General features: G+C 44.3%; 1 protein-coding gene across 6 annotated transcripts in view; it reads left to right on the forward strand.

Annotated features, from left to right (window-relative positions):
• The window catches only part of ARFGEF3 (ARFGEF family member 3), a 184,220-nt gene that overhangs the window by 83,279 nt on the left and 87,208 nt on the right, over positions 1 to 13,733 (forward strand). For all 6 annotated transcript variants that reach the window (XM_045499782.1, XM_045499783.1, XM_045499784.1 and 3 more), the window contains 4 exons: positions 1,484 to 1,526; positions 3,857 to 3,935; positions 10,934 to 11,038; positions 11,925 to 12,258. In XM_045499782.1, coding sequence (XP_045355738.1) covers positions 1,484 to 1,526; positions 3,857 to 3,935; positions 10,934 to 11,038; positions 11,925 to 12,258 — 561 coding nt within the window. The remainder of the gene's footprint in view (positions 1 to 1,483; positions 1,527 to 3,856; positions 3,936 to 10,933; positions 11,039 to 11,924; positions 12,259 to 13,733) is intronic.

A 13,733-nucleotide genomic window follows, 5' to 3' on the forward strand; every position in this document is an offset into this window, starting at 1 on the left:
GTTAACTCATGAACAACATGGGTTTGAACTCCCTGGGTCTACTAATATACAGATTTTTTCCAAATACAGTACTGCATTTTCTCTTCGTTATGATTTTCTTAATAACACTTTTTTTCTAGCTTACTTTAATATAAGAATACAGAATATAATACATATAAGATACAAAATATGTGTTAATTGACTTATTTTTGTTATTGGTAAGGATTCTGGCCAATAATAGGCTGTTAGTGGTCATGTTTTGGGGGAGTCAAAAGTTACACACACATTTTCAGCCATAAGGGGTGATTGGTACTCCCAACTGCCATATTGTTCAAGGGTCCAACTGTATCTTCAACCTAATGTCTATCCCCACTCCCAGGAAAGATTATGCAGTTTGATTTTGTATCATCAGGATCCCGGAGTTATTATCAAGCTTTGTTATTGAATTATTTAGATGATGAAAGCCATTGTGAAATTTCAAGTTACTAATTTCAAAAAGCAAAAATGCCTCACGTAAATTCTTAAGGGGTAGGTGGTAGTGTTTCTCTTGTCCTTTAAAAACGATTCAGATGTATTTCCTCCAGAAAATGCTGTTGTACACTTGTATTTAGCCACTTACTGAGCTGTAGGCATTGACATGGCATTTCACAATGAATGCTATGGAAGCAGCTGAGCTTTCAAATTGAGGAACAAAGAATAGGAAAGATGTGTGCCTGTAACAAGTTTAAAAAACAAAACAGTGCCCTGGGATGATTTACAAGTCTGGTAGTTGATTAGCCTGAAAATGCTCTCTTCTTTTCCAGTGCTCAGATGTGGGGAGACCTAAGAGGTTTCTACTCTCCTTTTAGTAGTCACTAAATTCTCTTTGCAATAGGAAGTGAGCCTAATTAATAGTAAACGTCTTTCCCTTCCTGTTCTCCCCTCCCCCAAGGTTCTGTCTCTACCCCGATAGTTCTACACCTGCCTAGCCACAGCCCAGAGTGGCTGGTCTGGTCAGACAGTTGGAAGTTAATATGATCCCCCATCAAAAAGGAAGTAAGTGCTTCTGACCAGCAGTTATCTTTGAACCTGTATTTTAAAGTTCAGAAACCTGATCCTTCTTATTATTAAGAGTCTGTATTCATTAGGTGCCAACCAAAGTGTAATCTGTGACCTTGGGACAAACTGTCTGTACAGAGGTAACCTGTTTACATAGGTATGGCTCTAAGTCCCAGCTCAGCACCCTGGAATCATAAATAAAGTGCATAACGGGCTTAAATTTCTGGGAAGACTGTGGACTCTTGAATGAACTATTTTTGGAACTGATGAGCTCGGTTCCAGACATCAGAGTCTTTTCACAAATACCATGAGTAATGCTATCAAGACCCGGAGGGTGCACTTAGGTAAGTTAGTTGAGCCCCAGAGCGCTCAGAATGACATTTGTTTCCTAAAATTTTCCATTGCCTAAGAGTCAGAAATTTTCTCGCCTGAATCTCCTAATTGTTCTGTGTGTCTCCCTCACTAGATTATTGAAAACCCGGACGTCCCACAGGAATTCAGGAATCAAGGTATTGGTTTCGATTTTTGCTAGTTCAATTTAAGAAGCGGGTGCCAACTGTGTGCTTGGCACTGGGGGTGTAAAGACGAGTGGGAGCTCCCAGGTTAGTTCACCGTTCTCGGAGGTTCGGCTTACCTTTGCCGTACTGGCAATTCATTAGCTGTTACTTAATCTCCCTTCTGTCCCTGCACCCCATGCCAGCTACACCTCTTTCTGTCCCAACCATCCGAAGGATATGAATTCTTCATACATCTTCCTGTTGGAGCCTAGGTTTTTTTTTGTTGTTGCTGTTCTCCTTGAAGTCGGGTTTATTCATTGGTAAAATGAGAATTGGACGGAAGGTTATGGAAACCTGATTGGCACAGGGTGATTGCACCAGAAGTAAGTTTATGAAGTGCCATTTTTTAAATATATGTAAAAAGGAACCTCACAGGGAGTCTTACAGGACAGACAGCTCAGTTTAAATAACAGACGAAATCAAGGTAGGGAATTTCCTTCTGACCCAGAGGAAAAGGAAAAACAAAGGTCTACATAAAATTGCCAAGCAGTTGGTTTTTTGTTTTTAGTTTGGTGGTATTGTTTTCTGAAAGAGGTATGAAATATCCAAATTATCTCATTAAAAAAAATTGAGCTATATTTTATTTCAGATTTTATTCAGTAATTTAAAAACTACTAGAAAATCTGCTTTTCTCTGATATTTTCGCTTGTTCATAATAAGAAAAGGGGAGGAGAGGATGAAAAGGGGAACGGAAGGGACAGAGAGAAACGGCCAAGCAGCCACAATTAAGAGAAACAGTGAAGGAAGGAAATGAGAAAGATGTCAAGCCATCTCTGAAGGCATTGCTTGAGCATCATGTTGTTTTGTTTATTTATTTTCATGTTTGTTTGTTTCTTTTTTGGGAGGGGGAGGGGGAGGGGCAGAGAGAGAAGAGGACAGAGGATCGGAAGCAGGCTCTGTGCTGACATCAGAGAGCCCAATGCAGGGCACAAACGAGCTGAGCTCAAGTGGACGCTCAACCCACTGAGCCACCCAGGCGCCCCGAACGTGTTGTTTTAATCGCCCCTTGCTCCGTTCTCAGGCCACAGACCCACCGGAATGTGCGTCAGCATCTTGCCACCTGTGGAAGCTCCCAGTGACCAGCCCCACCCAACTCTTTCCCTCTTTGGGCAATTGCAGCTCCCATAAAACCTTCACTTTGGTTTCATAAGCCAAAAAAAGAGGTTCAAGTCCTCTTGGTCAAAGACAGATCTCTAAAAATACACATCAGTGAAAAATGAACGGACTCACTGACATTTACCTAAACCTGAGTTTTGGGGCTACTTACGGTTTTATTTGTTTGTAACTGTGTCTTACCACTGTACCTTGTCATTTCTCAGGTTTTCTTTCTGCATCGAAGGTCATGAATTCTGACGATTAGCCGTTTCTCTTCCATGTCCCCCTCCAATGGTCTTTTCCTCTCTTATGCCCTCGCCATTTTCCTCCATTTTCCTCGACCTCGTGGTCATTGTTTCATCTATACGTTCATCAAATACTTAGCTGCATTTGTATAGCTCTTTAAAGGTGTCTGTTACAGGCAAAGCAAATGCTTCCACTTGTTACTGCACTTGGCCCAACAATTCTGTGAGGTTGGGATCGTTTGTCCCCGTTCTGCCGAAGGGAAACCGGAGCTTACCTGAGCTCACGCGGTCAGCAAGTTGTGGGCCAGTACTGGAGCAGACTCTAAATGTCAGCCTTTTTTCCAGTACATTCAGTGCTTCTGTGGGAGTTGGTTGCTGGTTTCTGGACATGAGTATGTTTGGAGGGAAAATCATTTCTTCCGACATTGGTTGCTCCATTAACAACCCTGTGCCCTGAGGATGCGAGACGAATAGTACAAGTGGTGAAGATGATGACTAAGTTATTGTGCCTCTTTCCCGAGTTCCTTAGTTTCTTCCGCGCGGCCACATTTCTCTCTTTGATACCACTCAAGTGTGGTCACATGACCCAGAAATTCCAAAGGTCAGAATAAGGGATACATGGGTAGTCTGCTGGCCTAAATATTGAGAAAATCGTGGTCAGTTGTGTTGTTTCTTAATCAGAGTATCTTTTGTTAAGTGCGAATGAGTCTTATGTATGATAAGAAACATCTATCATTTTCTTAACTGTATTTTCAGTATTCTACTTCAGAAATGAATACTTATATTTTCTATGATGATTCTGGTGACCGAAGGCAGGCTCAGCACCTGAACACCACCTTTTTGTTCCCAAACACATCAAAAGCCGAGGATGGGAAGGACTGTTGGGGAAGCTTCTAGTGCCCTCTGCCAATGTCTAATACTTATAACCTCTTCTGTTTGAAGGGTCAACAGTTGAGTCCCTTTGTGATGACCTTGTCTCTGTGCTCACCGTTCTGTGTGAGAAGCTACAAGCCGCCATCAAGTAAGTGCCTTCAACACTGGTGTTCTTATTCATCGGAGGTCCGTTTCTGAGGTAACTTTGGTCTACAGAATCACTTCAGATTGCAGATTATAGGGACGATGGTTCCCCCCATTGGTATTCACTGTCATTCCTGAGAAATATATGCAGTGACTTTGGGCAAGCCCACATTACCAAAGACCATGACTGAAGGATATCATTTTCTTGTGAGAAATGGGAAAACAATAGCTTGCACAGAAGAGTTGATCTCTCGAGCAAGGAGCTGAGGGAGAAGAATGTTGGCTGACAGGTAGTTGATGTGACAAAGCTAGTTGATGTAACCCAGTTGTGTGACTCTAAATAGTCTTCTCATCACCCTGCGCTATGCTTTTCTCCTCTGTTAAAGGGCAAGGGTGCCCTTATGGTCTTTCTGTATTTCTTCTAACATTTCCCGAGCCTGTGAGCTCACCTGCATATCTCTGAAAAGAACACATTGCTCTCATCTTTTTTTGCATGCCAGTTTAATCATTGATAATTAGGTCATATAGACGGTATCCACGGCTCCAACTCTCCAGGCAGTAGGTTAATAAGTTAACTTATACATTTCTAGTAAAGCCAAATTGTAAAAGGACTAGACTTTCCAAGATGAGATGAAAAGTCTCTACCAGCTACATACATAGTTAATTGCAAACTCCCACAACACAGTAAGATTCTGAAATGCCCTTTGAGTTATGAAAGACACTTTCATTTACTAGTAACTAGAATACTTGAGAATTCAAAGAACTTTCACTTAAAAATTTTTATATATAGTGAAAAGTTGGGAGATAGAGTCTACTTGAAATATTAATGAGGTCTCTCACTTTGCTGGAAAAACTGCAGAAACTTGTTGATTTGTTCATTTTTGTTTCTTTTCTAATAAACGCGGGATTTTTAAGAGCTAAACTTAGAATGACTCGTTGAGGTTTTTGCCTAGTGGTCTCTACATCAGTGTATCCATCGTTCCTCTAGGTCACCTGTGCCTGCACGTATTTTAATGTTAATTAATGTTTTAAAATTTTTTTAAATCTTTATTTTTGAGAGAGAGAGAGAGCATGAGCAGGGGAGGGGCAGAGACAGAAGGAGACACAGAATCCGAAGCAGGCTCCAGGCTCTGAGCTGTCAGCACAGAGCCCGACACGGGGCTCGAACTCACGAACTGTGAGATCGTGACCTGAACCAAAGTCAGACGCCTAACTGACCGAGCCACCCAGGCACCCCAATGTTAATTTATTTTTGACAGAGGATCGGAAGCGGGCTTTTTGCTGACGGCAGACAGCCTAATGCAATGCGGGGCTCAAGCTCACGAACCACAAGTTCATGACCTGAGCCGAAGTCAGATGCTTAGCTGACTGAGCCACCCAGGCGCCCCTGTACCTGCACATTTTGACCAAATTAAGCTCTCTTCATGTTAGGCACTTAAACAATGAAGAGATCTATTTAATCCATAGGTAATACAAGCCAAAAAGCAAAGCACTTCTTCCAGAGCCCCACCCTCAAGCCTCTCTCACCCTGGACTCTAGACAGCACATTATTTTTCCTCAGAAAGGATGGGTCTAACAGCAGATGGCATGTGTAGATGGCTTCTCCTGTACTCTACTCAGGTCCCCATCTTTCCTAACCACGGAGAGTTGGAGCAGGAGGCCTGAGGCTCGGATTGTTACCCTAACCTGAAGGCTCTAACACCAACTACCGTAACCCCATCTGTGAAGTCCCCATGTGACCCGATCACCTTGGGAGAGTTTCACGCTATGCCTATCCTTTATGATTTTAATCACCCTCCTTCACTCTTAACAGGGTCCTGGCTGGGATAGGTTATATATTCACTCTACCTGTTTGTGACCAGGGTTTAGATTTCTTCTAGTGCTCACTCCTCCCCACCCCTGCCTAGCTCCTCTCCCCCATAGCAGAGCCAGCTGTTATGTCAGAGCTGGGATATGTTTCTCATTGGCTTGTTTTCTCCTAAAATACAATCACGTATGGTGTTTAACCACTATTGGCTCAACTGCGTTATCTTTGGTGGTTTAGCTGGATAAAACCCTGTTCTCCTCTTTACTAGCTCCTGGGCAGAGCTCTCAACTACCATAAGCTTATGTATCCTAGAAAATAGTTAATATGTTATTTACTATTAATTAATATATCATTTATTATTTTCTTTTATGTAATATAATATTAGTAATATAAAATACATTAGGGTTTTTGTAATGATCAAATGAGAATATTTGCTTAAAAGAGAGTTGATGCCCAGTAGCCAAAAATTATCTGAGGTTAGCAGAATTAGGTTTATTACCTGTAATAATAAGGGAGTCTGTATACTATGGGGAGCCAATGGTATCCAGTCAAAGGATTTTAGGAGAGATTGCTATAGGATCGGAATCAGAGTTAGGTGATTTGGAGTGGGTTAAAGGAAATGAGGGTCTGTTCAAGGATTGAGTGCTGTCAGAAAGTAGGGGCAATCCTGGTATGGGGCATCTTAGTTTTTATCAAGCTGTTGGCAGAGGGGGGCAGATTGGAGCCAGCCAATGCCCTCATTGTAGAAGAAGCAAGAGTCATTCCTAGGGGAGGATAATATTTGGTCTTTTTTGTGTTTGTACAGAATTCTTTTTAAATCTTCATTCAAGCCTGTTTGTAGATTGGCTCTCATCTTATTCTGTCACCATCGTGGAGAATCTTCATCTGATATTAACATCCTATGAAGTTGTTTATGTTCACCAGGGGAACACCGCAGCTCACTGACAGCAACCAGGCGGTTTCCCGCTGTCAAAGATGCTGCTTTTCCTATCCCACCCACTTAGGTCTTAGCAGGAAATAAAACAAAGGCCATCAAAACTTTGAAAAATTTAAAAACTATGTTCATTACTTTGCAGGCAAGGAAAAACAAATAAGCTCAGCACTTTTTCCCTGAGTGGTGTGCTAAGGGAAGACTAAGGTTTTAAGTGCTAGAAAAGCTCGAGGTAGTTATGTCATTAATAATTAAAAAGTAACCACCAAGAAAAATCAGAACAAATCTGTAGATCTATAAATGATAGCTTTAAAACATACCATTGTTCACTGGTCAGCAAAGAGTCTTCAGCTGAGTCCAGTAAGGGCTTGAAGTTCATGGTTCTTTAAAACCTGGATGTCTAGGGGCGCCTGGGTGGCTCTGTAAATTAAGCATCCAACTTTAGGTCAGGTCATGATCTCATGGTTCATGGGTTCGGGCCCCGCACTGGGCTCTGTGCTGACAGCTCAGTGCCTGGAGCCTACTTCAGATTCTGTGTCTCCCTCTCTCTCTGTCCCTCTCCCACTCATACTCTGTCTCTCTCTCTCAAAAATAAATAAAACATTAAAATTTTTTTTAAAAAACCTGGATGTCTCTAACATCAGCCCTAGGGACCTCCATCTGTAGAGTGACCATATGACCTAGTTTATCTGGGGGAGTCCTAGGTTATATCTGCTGTAATTATTATAGAGTTTCAATATTGGTATCTTCTAGGAAGTATTGGGACAAATGGAATTTTTTATGGATAAATATTTGCAATATTTACAACATTCCATGACTTAAAGTGGACTTTCATTGGGAAAAGTAATTCATGTGACACATACATGTTTTTTCTAGGATTTCTCATTAGTCATTGGCTTAAAGATGGCTTTAGGCATGTCATTATGAAGCCTAATGGTTTTTATAGGATTCTCATAGTCTTGCTTGGTTTTTCAATGCATTTCCCCAGTTATCATTCTGCCTCTGGAGCCTGTTCACCGTGTTTGAGTATAGTCTTTCGCCTCATGATTCCATTACCCCAAGATGAGGGTTCTGTTGCCAAGGACGCTGGGGTGCCGCACGCTCAGTGCCATGTAAACGGAAGACCTGTAAGGCCACCTGGTCGGATAGGACCATGCTCTTGGCTGCTTTCAGTCTGGTGGTTCTGTTTATGCTTGTCAAGTTTTCACACCTTTTACAATTTCTTCTGATTTTTCTCCCTCAACTCCTCTTATTTCTACTAGCTAAACTTCTTATTCTCCCACCTTCTAAATATCCTCTTCCTCCGAAATCACACTATGGCCACTACTTCCCCTCAACAACCATTTCCAAAATCAACGCCCGAATACCTCGCAGGGCTTTCGCTCTGTCAGGGTATGTATTCATGGTATGTTCAGTCTCGGGGGAGGATTCACAAAACACGTCCAGGTACACAGAACAACTCACATGTCTTGGAGATGCGTTATTCATAGAACTCTGTATTAGGCACGTCGAGTTACATGGTGCTTTTTAAATCCAAGAGTTTTTGGAAGGATAATTGGGCTCATAAAGATATGTATTCATTCTTTGCCTGTTGGTCTCCGACCAACCTCTCCCTCCACCCCCCTCTCTTCCCAGTACCAAGTGTCAGAGAGGGCTCTACACCAAAGCATTCTCAGAATCATTGAGGCAAGGCCAAGTGTCCGTATCATGCGTTTAATTCCATTCTACTTCTCACACAATTACTTAATTCCCTCTCTCCTTTTTCTAACTTATTTGAACCACCTCAAAGGGAGGTAAGGTCAAAATGACTGATAATTAAAAAAAAAATAAAATAAAATAAAGAACTCCGGAGATCCAGAACATGCCGTCAGATTACCCTTGCAGCCGCCTTGCCGGGAAGGGTGGTTGCTCAGCCTTCACGGCCCACTGGCCCACTCACAGGAGTTGCTCCCCATGGATCCTGAGCCTGGGAAGAAATTCAGAGATGAGCAGCAAATGAAACCCAGCCAACACTCAACCTGCCAGCCATGAAATGCTCAAACAGAAGACCAGGCCAAGGGACCCACCACCCTCCTAAGTGGGCAGATTGTTCCTTGTGTGTTTTGAAAGAGTTGGCTGGTTTCTGGGCTTCTCTCTGCCTTGTGCTTTTCACATATTTGTGTGTCTACGGTCAGACAAATAAGAAACGCACACACTGTGCACACGCATATGTGGATCTAGCAAGGGGCACGTGTGGAATTTGCTTACATTTCAGACAGCTCCTTTAATGACGTGACTCATGTGAGGCACGGGCACCCGTTTTTCCAGACTGTCGCAGCCCACAGAAAAGCTGCCGCGTTCGGTCTCCAAGGAGACTCCCAGGCCAGTTACCTTGGCAACGCATCCTGTCTGTCATGGGGTCTGATTACTTGAGCTTGCGATATTGCTGTGGCACACCCTGTAGATACTCATAGCAGCCCTGACTGTCCAGACAAGTCCTCCAAGACCCTTTCTGATCTGACCCCGCCACCACTCGCGTCCTGCCTCTTGCTGATGGTATCTTCACACTTCGCTCCAACCACAGACCCTCTCCCCTGTGCTCTACACACACTGTCTCCCCCACGCTGCCAGGCAAGACTCCTACTTGAACTTCAGGTCTCCGTGAAGATACCACTTCCTTTAGAAATTCTTTCTGGCTCTTCTAAGGATTCGATGCCACTCCTGTGCTCTCGTTAGAACCTTGTGTTTAAATCATTCACCTGTAGCACTTCCTCCACAGTGCTTTACCCACTTGTTTACTTGTCTCTCTAGTCTCTTGTCTCTCTAGTCTAGTCTAGACTCTAGAGAGTCTCTAGTCTCTTCTAACGAAGAATGTGCTCTTCCTGCCAGGAACGAGGTCTTGCTCAGAAGGGTAGGGAAGCATGTGGGTGTAGGAGTATGGAAACTGAAAGTCCTGACCTGGCCCCAAAATGGCTAAGTATGTCTTGCCTTTCTTTTTTTTTTTTTAACATTTATTTATTTTTGAGACAGAGAGAGACAGAGCATGAACGGGGGAGGGTCAGAGAGAGGGAGACACAGAATCTGAAACAGGCTCCAGGCTCTGAGCTGTCAGCACAGAGCCCGACGCGGGGCTCGAACCCACGGACCGTGAGATCATGACCTGAGCCGAAGTCGGCCGCTTAACCGACTGTGTCACCCAGGCGCCCCAGTCTTGCCTTTCTTATTCTTCCTCCAACCACCACCTTCCTCTTGGCAAATGGTAATAAGTTTCGTGGAAACTCAGCCTTTACCCATCTCTTCTTCCCCGCTTAGGGGGTGTGGTAGAGTACATCCAAATATGAGCGGAGTTCCCTTCTTCAGGATAATGGCATTAGTATTCGGATTACTCACTATCTGAATCATTGCACAGTTCTCTTTGGACGAGGAGATGATCAGAGTTTGCGGTAAAGGGCCGCATACTGCCTCTGCCTCTGCTCACTGTTCATTTCTGTTACTGTTTTATAACCTTTAAAAACGTGAAAAGCATGTCTGGTTCATGAGGCCATGGGCAGGATTTTGCCTTTGGCATATAGCTCGCCAGCCAGCTTGATATCAATTTTGCAGAGACCGATCGCCAAGGTATCTAACACAGCGCTTAAACCAGGGACCCACGGGCCCCTCTCTTGCAATCCTTGCTCTTGGATCTGTGCAACCTTTCTCCCTTTGACAGTTGTGTGTGTATGTGACCTTCTGGAGTTTGGGACTGGTGCTAACTTCTCTTCCTTCCTGTCTCAGGGTTCTAGTCTGCCTGTCCCTGGTCTTGCCTTTCCCTGCCACCACCAGCCGCCCCCCACCCCCACCCCCCGCCACCGTCCTGGGAGTTATATGAACTGAGGGCACGAAGCTTCCTTTTGGCATTTATTTACTTTATGTTATGAGAAAAGAGACACAACCAAAGATTTTTCAAAGCAAGTTCCTCCTTTTAGTTCTGACCATTCCCTTCCGGGATTCCAGGATTCTTGAATGAATTCTCTTCAAAGTATCATATGTCTGTAGTAAATATGTGCTTGAACATTAAATTCTTCCTGATTCCGGTTCTGATGTATGTTCTGACGTACCAGGGGTTTGGACTCCCAACGTATAAATTTGGAGGGGGATACAATTCAACCCATAATGCCAACCGCCCCCCCCCCCAAATTAAGACTTCTCTAACGCCTGCTATTTTTGCAAGCGTTTCCCACGCATCACCTTTTCAATTTTGCCCTTACCTGGCATGCGTCTGCACGCTGATTTTGTTCTTCCGTAGCGACCAGCAGCAGCTACAGCTCCTGTACTCCGAGTGCATCCTGTCCGTGCTCAGCAGCTCCTCCCCCTCCATGCACCTGCACAGAGGCTTCACAGACCTGATCTGGTGAGCACCCGTCCTCGCACCCCCCAACCCCAACTCGAGCGTTCTCCCCTTCTAGCCGTGCGTGTGGGTCCCCTCCCATGGCATCCGTGACCTACTGGTCATCTCGCCCGTGGGCACGTGCTTTAGAAAGCAGGAAAATTGTTTTGCTTGCATGCACTAGACCAGGATAGAGAGAACCTTATGATTTTTTTTTTTTTTTAACAAAATAGGTCTCCAGGGCCCTCTTGCATTTTGTTGATACCACGGGATCATGAGACTCAGGAAGGAGGGGATTGTTTTCTAGGTTACTGGTCTATCCTAAAAGTATGAGAAGGCACCAGAAGGTTGCACAGGGGGGCAAGAGCGACTGAGTGTTATTCTTAGCCCTTCCGTGGTACATTCTCCATCTCAACGTGCAGACGAGTCACTTAATTATAGCCAGAGGTACACACAAGTGACAGGGCCCGCAGGCAGCCAGCTAGTTACTGTGGGTTCCGGGGCTTTTCCACAGGGAGGAAATCGAATGATGTGACAGTACCATGTGTCAGAATTTCAAATTAACTTCTGAAATTAGAAGTAGAAATAATTTTGTTATTTATAGTAAAATGAGTCACTCTGACGAAGCCATTTAGCATTTTGAGTCTGTTTCTTTACGTAAGACAGTTTCTTAATACTTCTCCTGGGATTTTCTTTAGTCAATTCTGCCTTGAGTTCCGAGAAAAAGTATTCTCTTCGTATACCTACAAGTGACGGAGAGACGCGGAAAACTGAGGCAGGACATTAGCCAAAAAGAGGGGCAGTAAAGAACCCAACTCGTACTAGCCATTTTTGTGGCATCAGGGGTAATAGTCACAGTTTATCATTTCGGCTTGTCGCGGAACGGATGTTCCCTCCTGTGTCTTCCCAGGAAGAACCTTTGCCCTGCTCTCATCGTGATCCTGGGGAATCCAATTCATGACAAAACCATCACCTCCGCTCACAGCAGCAGCGCCGGTGCGGGCATCGAGTCGGACTCTGCATCTCCGGGAGTTTCCGACCACGGCCGGGGGTCGGGCTGCTCCTCCACGGCGCCAGCCCTGAGCGGGCCGGTGGCTCGGACCATTTACTACATCGCGGCCGAGCTGGTCCGGCTGGTGGGGTCGGTGGACTCCATGAAGCCTGTGCTCCAGTCCCTGTATCACCGGGTGCTGCTCTATCCGCCACCCCAGCACCGGGTGGAAGCCATCAAAATCATGAAAGAGGTAAGGAGGCCCCGAAGAACGCCACCGTGCTGGCCAGATGGCGGGAGGCGTTATCTGCACATTGTGTCTTATACGCAGAAAGCACTCGGAAAATGTTTGCCAGGCACCTGCTCAAACTTACTTGTTACTACGTGGTATCCAGTAACGGGCAGCATCTTTAGGATGGGGGCGTGTATCCATGTGTTGGGAGCCCGGGGAAGGAGGGGTCGATGGGTGCTGACCGATGCAAAGCCATTGATAATTCACGCTGCAGGCATCTGACCGGGCCCCAGGCTGATTTCATCCCGTTCCCTTAGGTGCTGTTTGTGCAGCTGTTTGTGTTTATTCCCTTTTGCCAAAATTGGATTTCCAAGTGATTTTCTGCTCATGTTGTATAGTATCCAAAAACAAAACAAAACAAAACAAAACCATTACTAATCTCTGACTATTAAAAGGAATCCCTTTGCCTCATTCCTTCTTAGGCCTCATATCCCAAACATCATGACCCCTGTGAGAAGGTAAAGATTGTCCAGCTTGTAACAGCCATCCCCGTGTGCTCCTTCATGGTTTTGAGGAGGAATGAGGGTTATTGTGAAGGTACTTCAAATAAGAATTTCTCTGCTGTCTCTCAACCAAAAAGAAAAGAGATCCACATTTTTGTATTTGTGAACGGGTTCGTTGCCTTTGCTTTTGGTTCCTACACCAAAACAACAACAAACCCAGAGTAGCAAATTTCCCTTGTTGATGATTCATTCATTTAAAGTAATATTTGCTACTCATCAGTTTCTCAAAAGCTTAATTTAAAATGCCTCTTGGTGTTGCTTTAACAAGATTTGATTGTAACGAACAATGGAAAGTTCTGACTCAACATTTCTAGAAATGAAGGAGTGATTCAGATCTAATTGTGGTTACGAAAATCTATGAGCACACAATAATAACCTTTTAATCCTTACCTTCTCTATGCCCAGCATTTCACATATATCATCTCTAATATTCTTGATAACTCTTGGATGTTGTATATCAACTTTTACTAGTGAAAAATGTTATTTCTTTTCCCTATCACAGCTTCAGGCAATACAAACAAAGGGGTCAGCTTTAATAACTGATCAGTCCCAGGTTGACGAACACAATACAGCTTTGGAGGCAAGTGAGACTAGACTAGTTTCTCACCACCAGCTCCCTTGGGGACCCAGCCCTACCCTTGTTAAGTTTATAAACAGGGGAGCAGAATGGGCTTTCTCTGAATAGGCAGATCTTCAAGGGGAAGAAAGAGGAAGAGGCTGGCTACTCATGTTCAGCTCCCGCTACATTCACCAGTGAGATCAGACTCCCCCTCCTCAATTAGGAGGAAGTGAGAGAGAGAGGAGAGAGGTCCAGAATTTTATTCCACTGAATGTTCCTCCCTGTAGAGACACGATGCCAGAAAAAATGAATTTTCCCTCCCGCAAAGAAACTGAGGCTTCAGAGAGTCAAATGATTTGCTCAAGGTCCCAAAG

This window comes from Leopardus geoffroyi, chromosome B2, assembly GCF_018350155.1.
Source record: "Leopardus geoffroyi isolate Oge1 chromosome B2, O.geoffroyi_Oge1_pat1.0, whole genome shotgun sequence".
NCBI lineage: Eukaryota > Metazoa > Chordata > Mammalia > Carnivora > Felidae > Leopardus > Leopardus geoffroyi.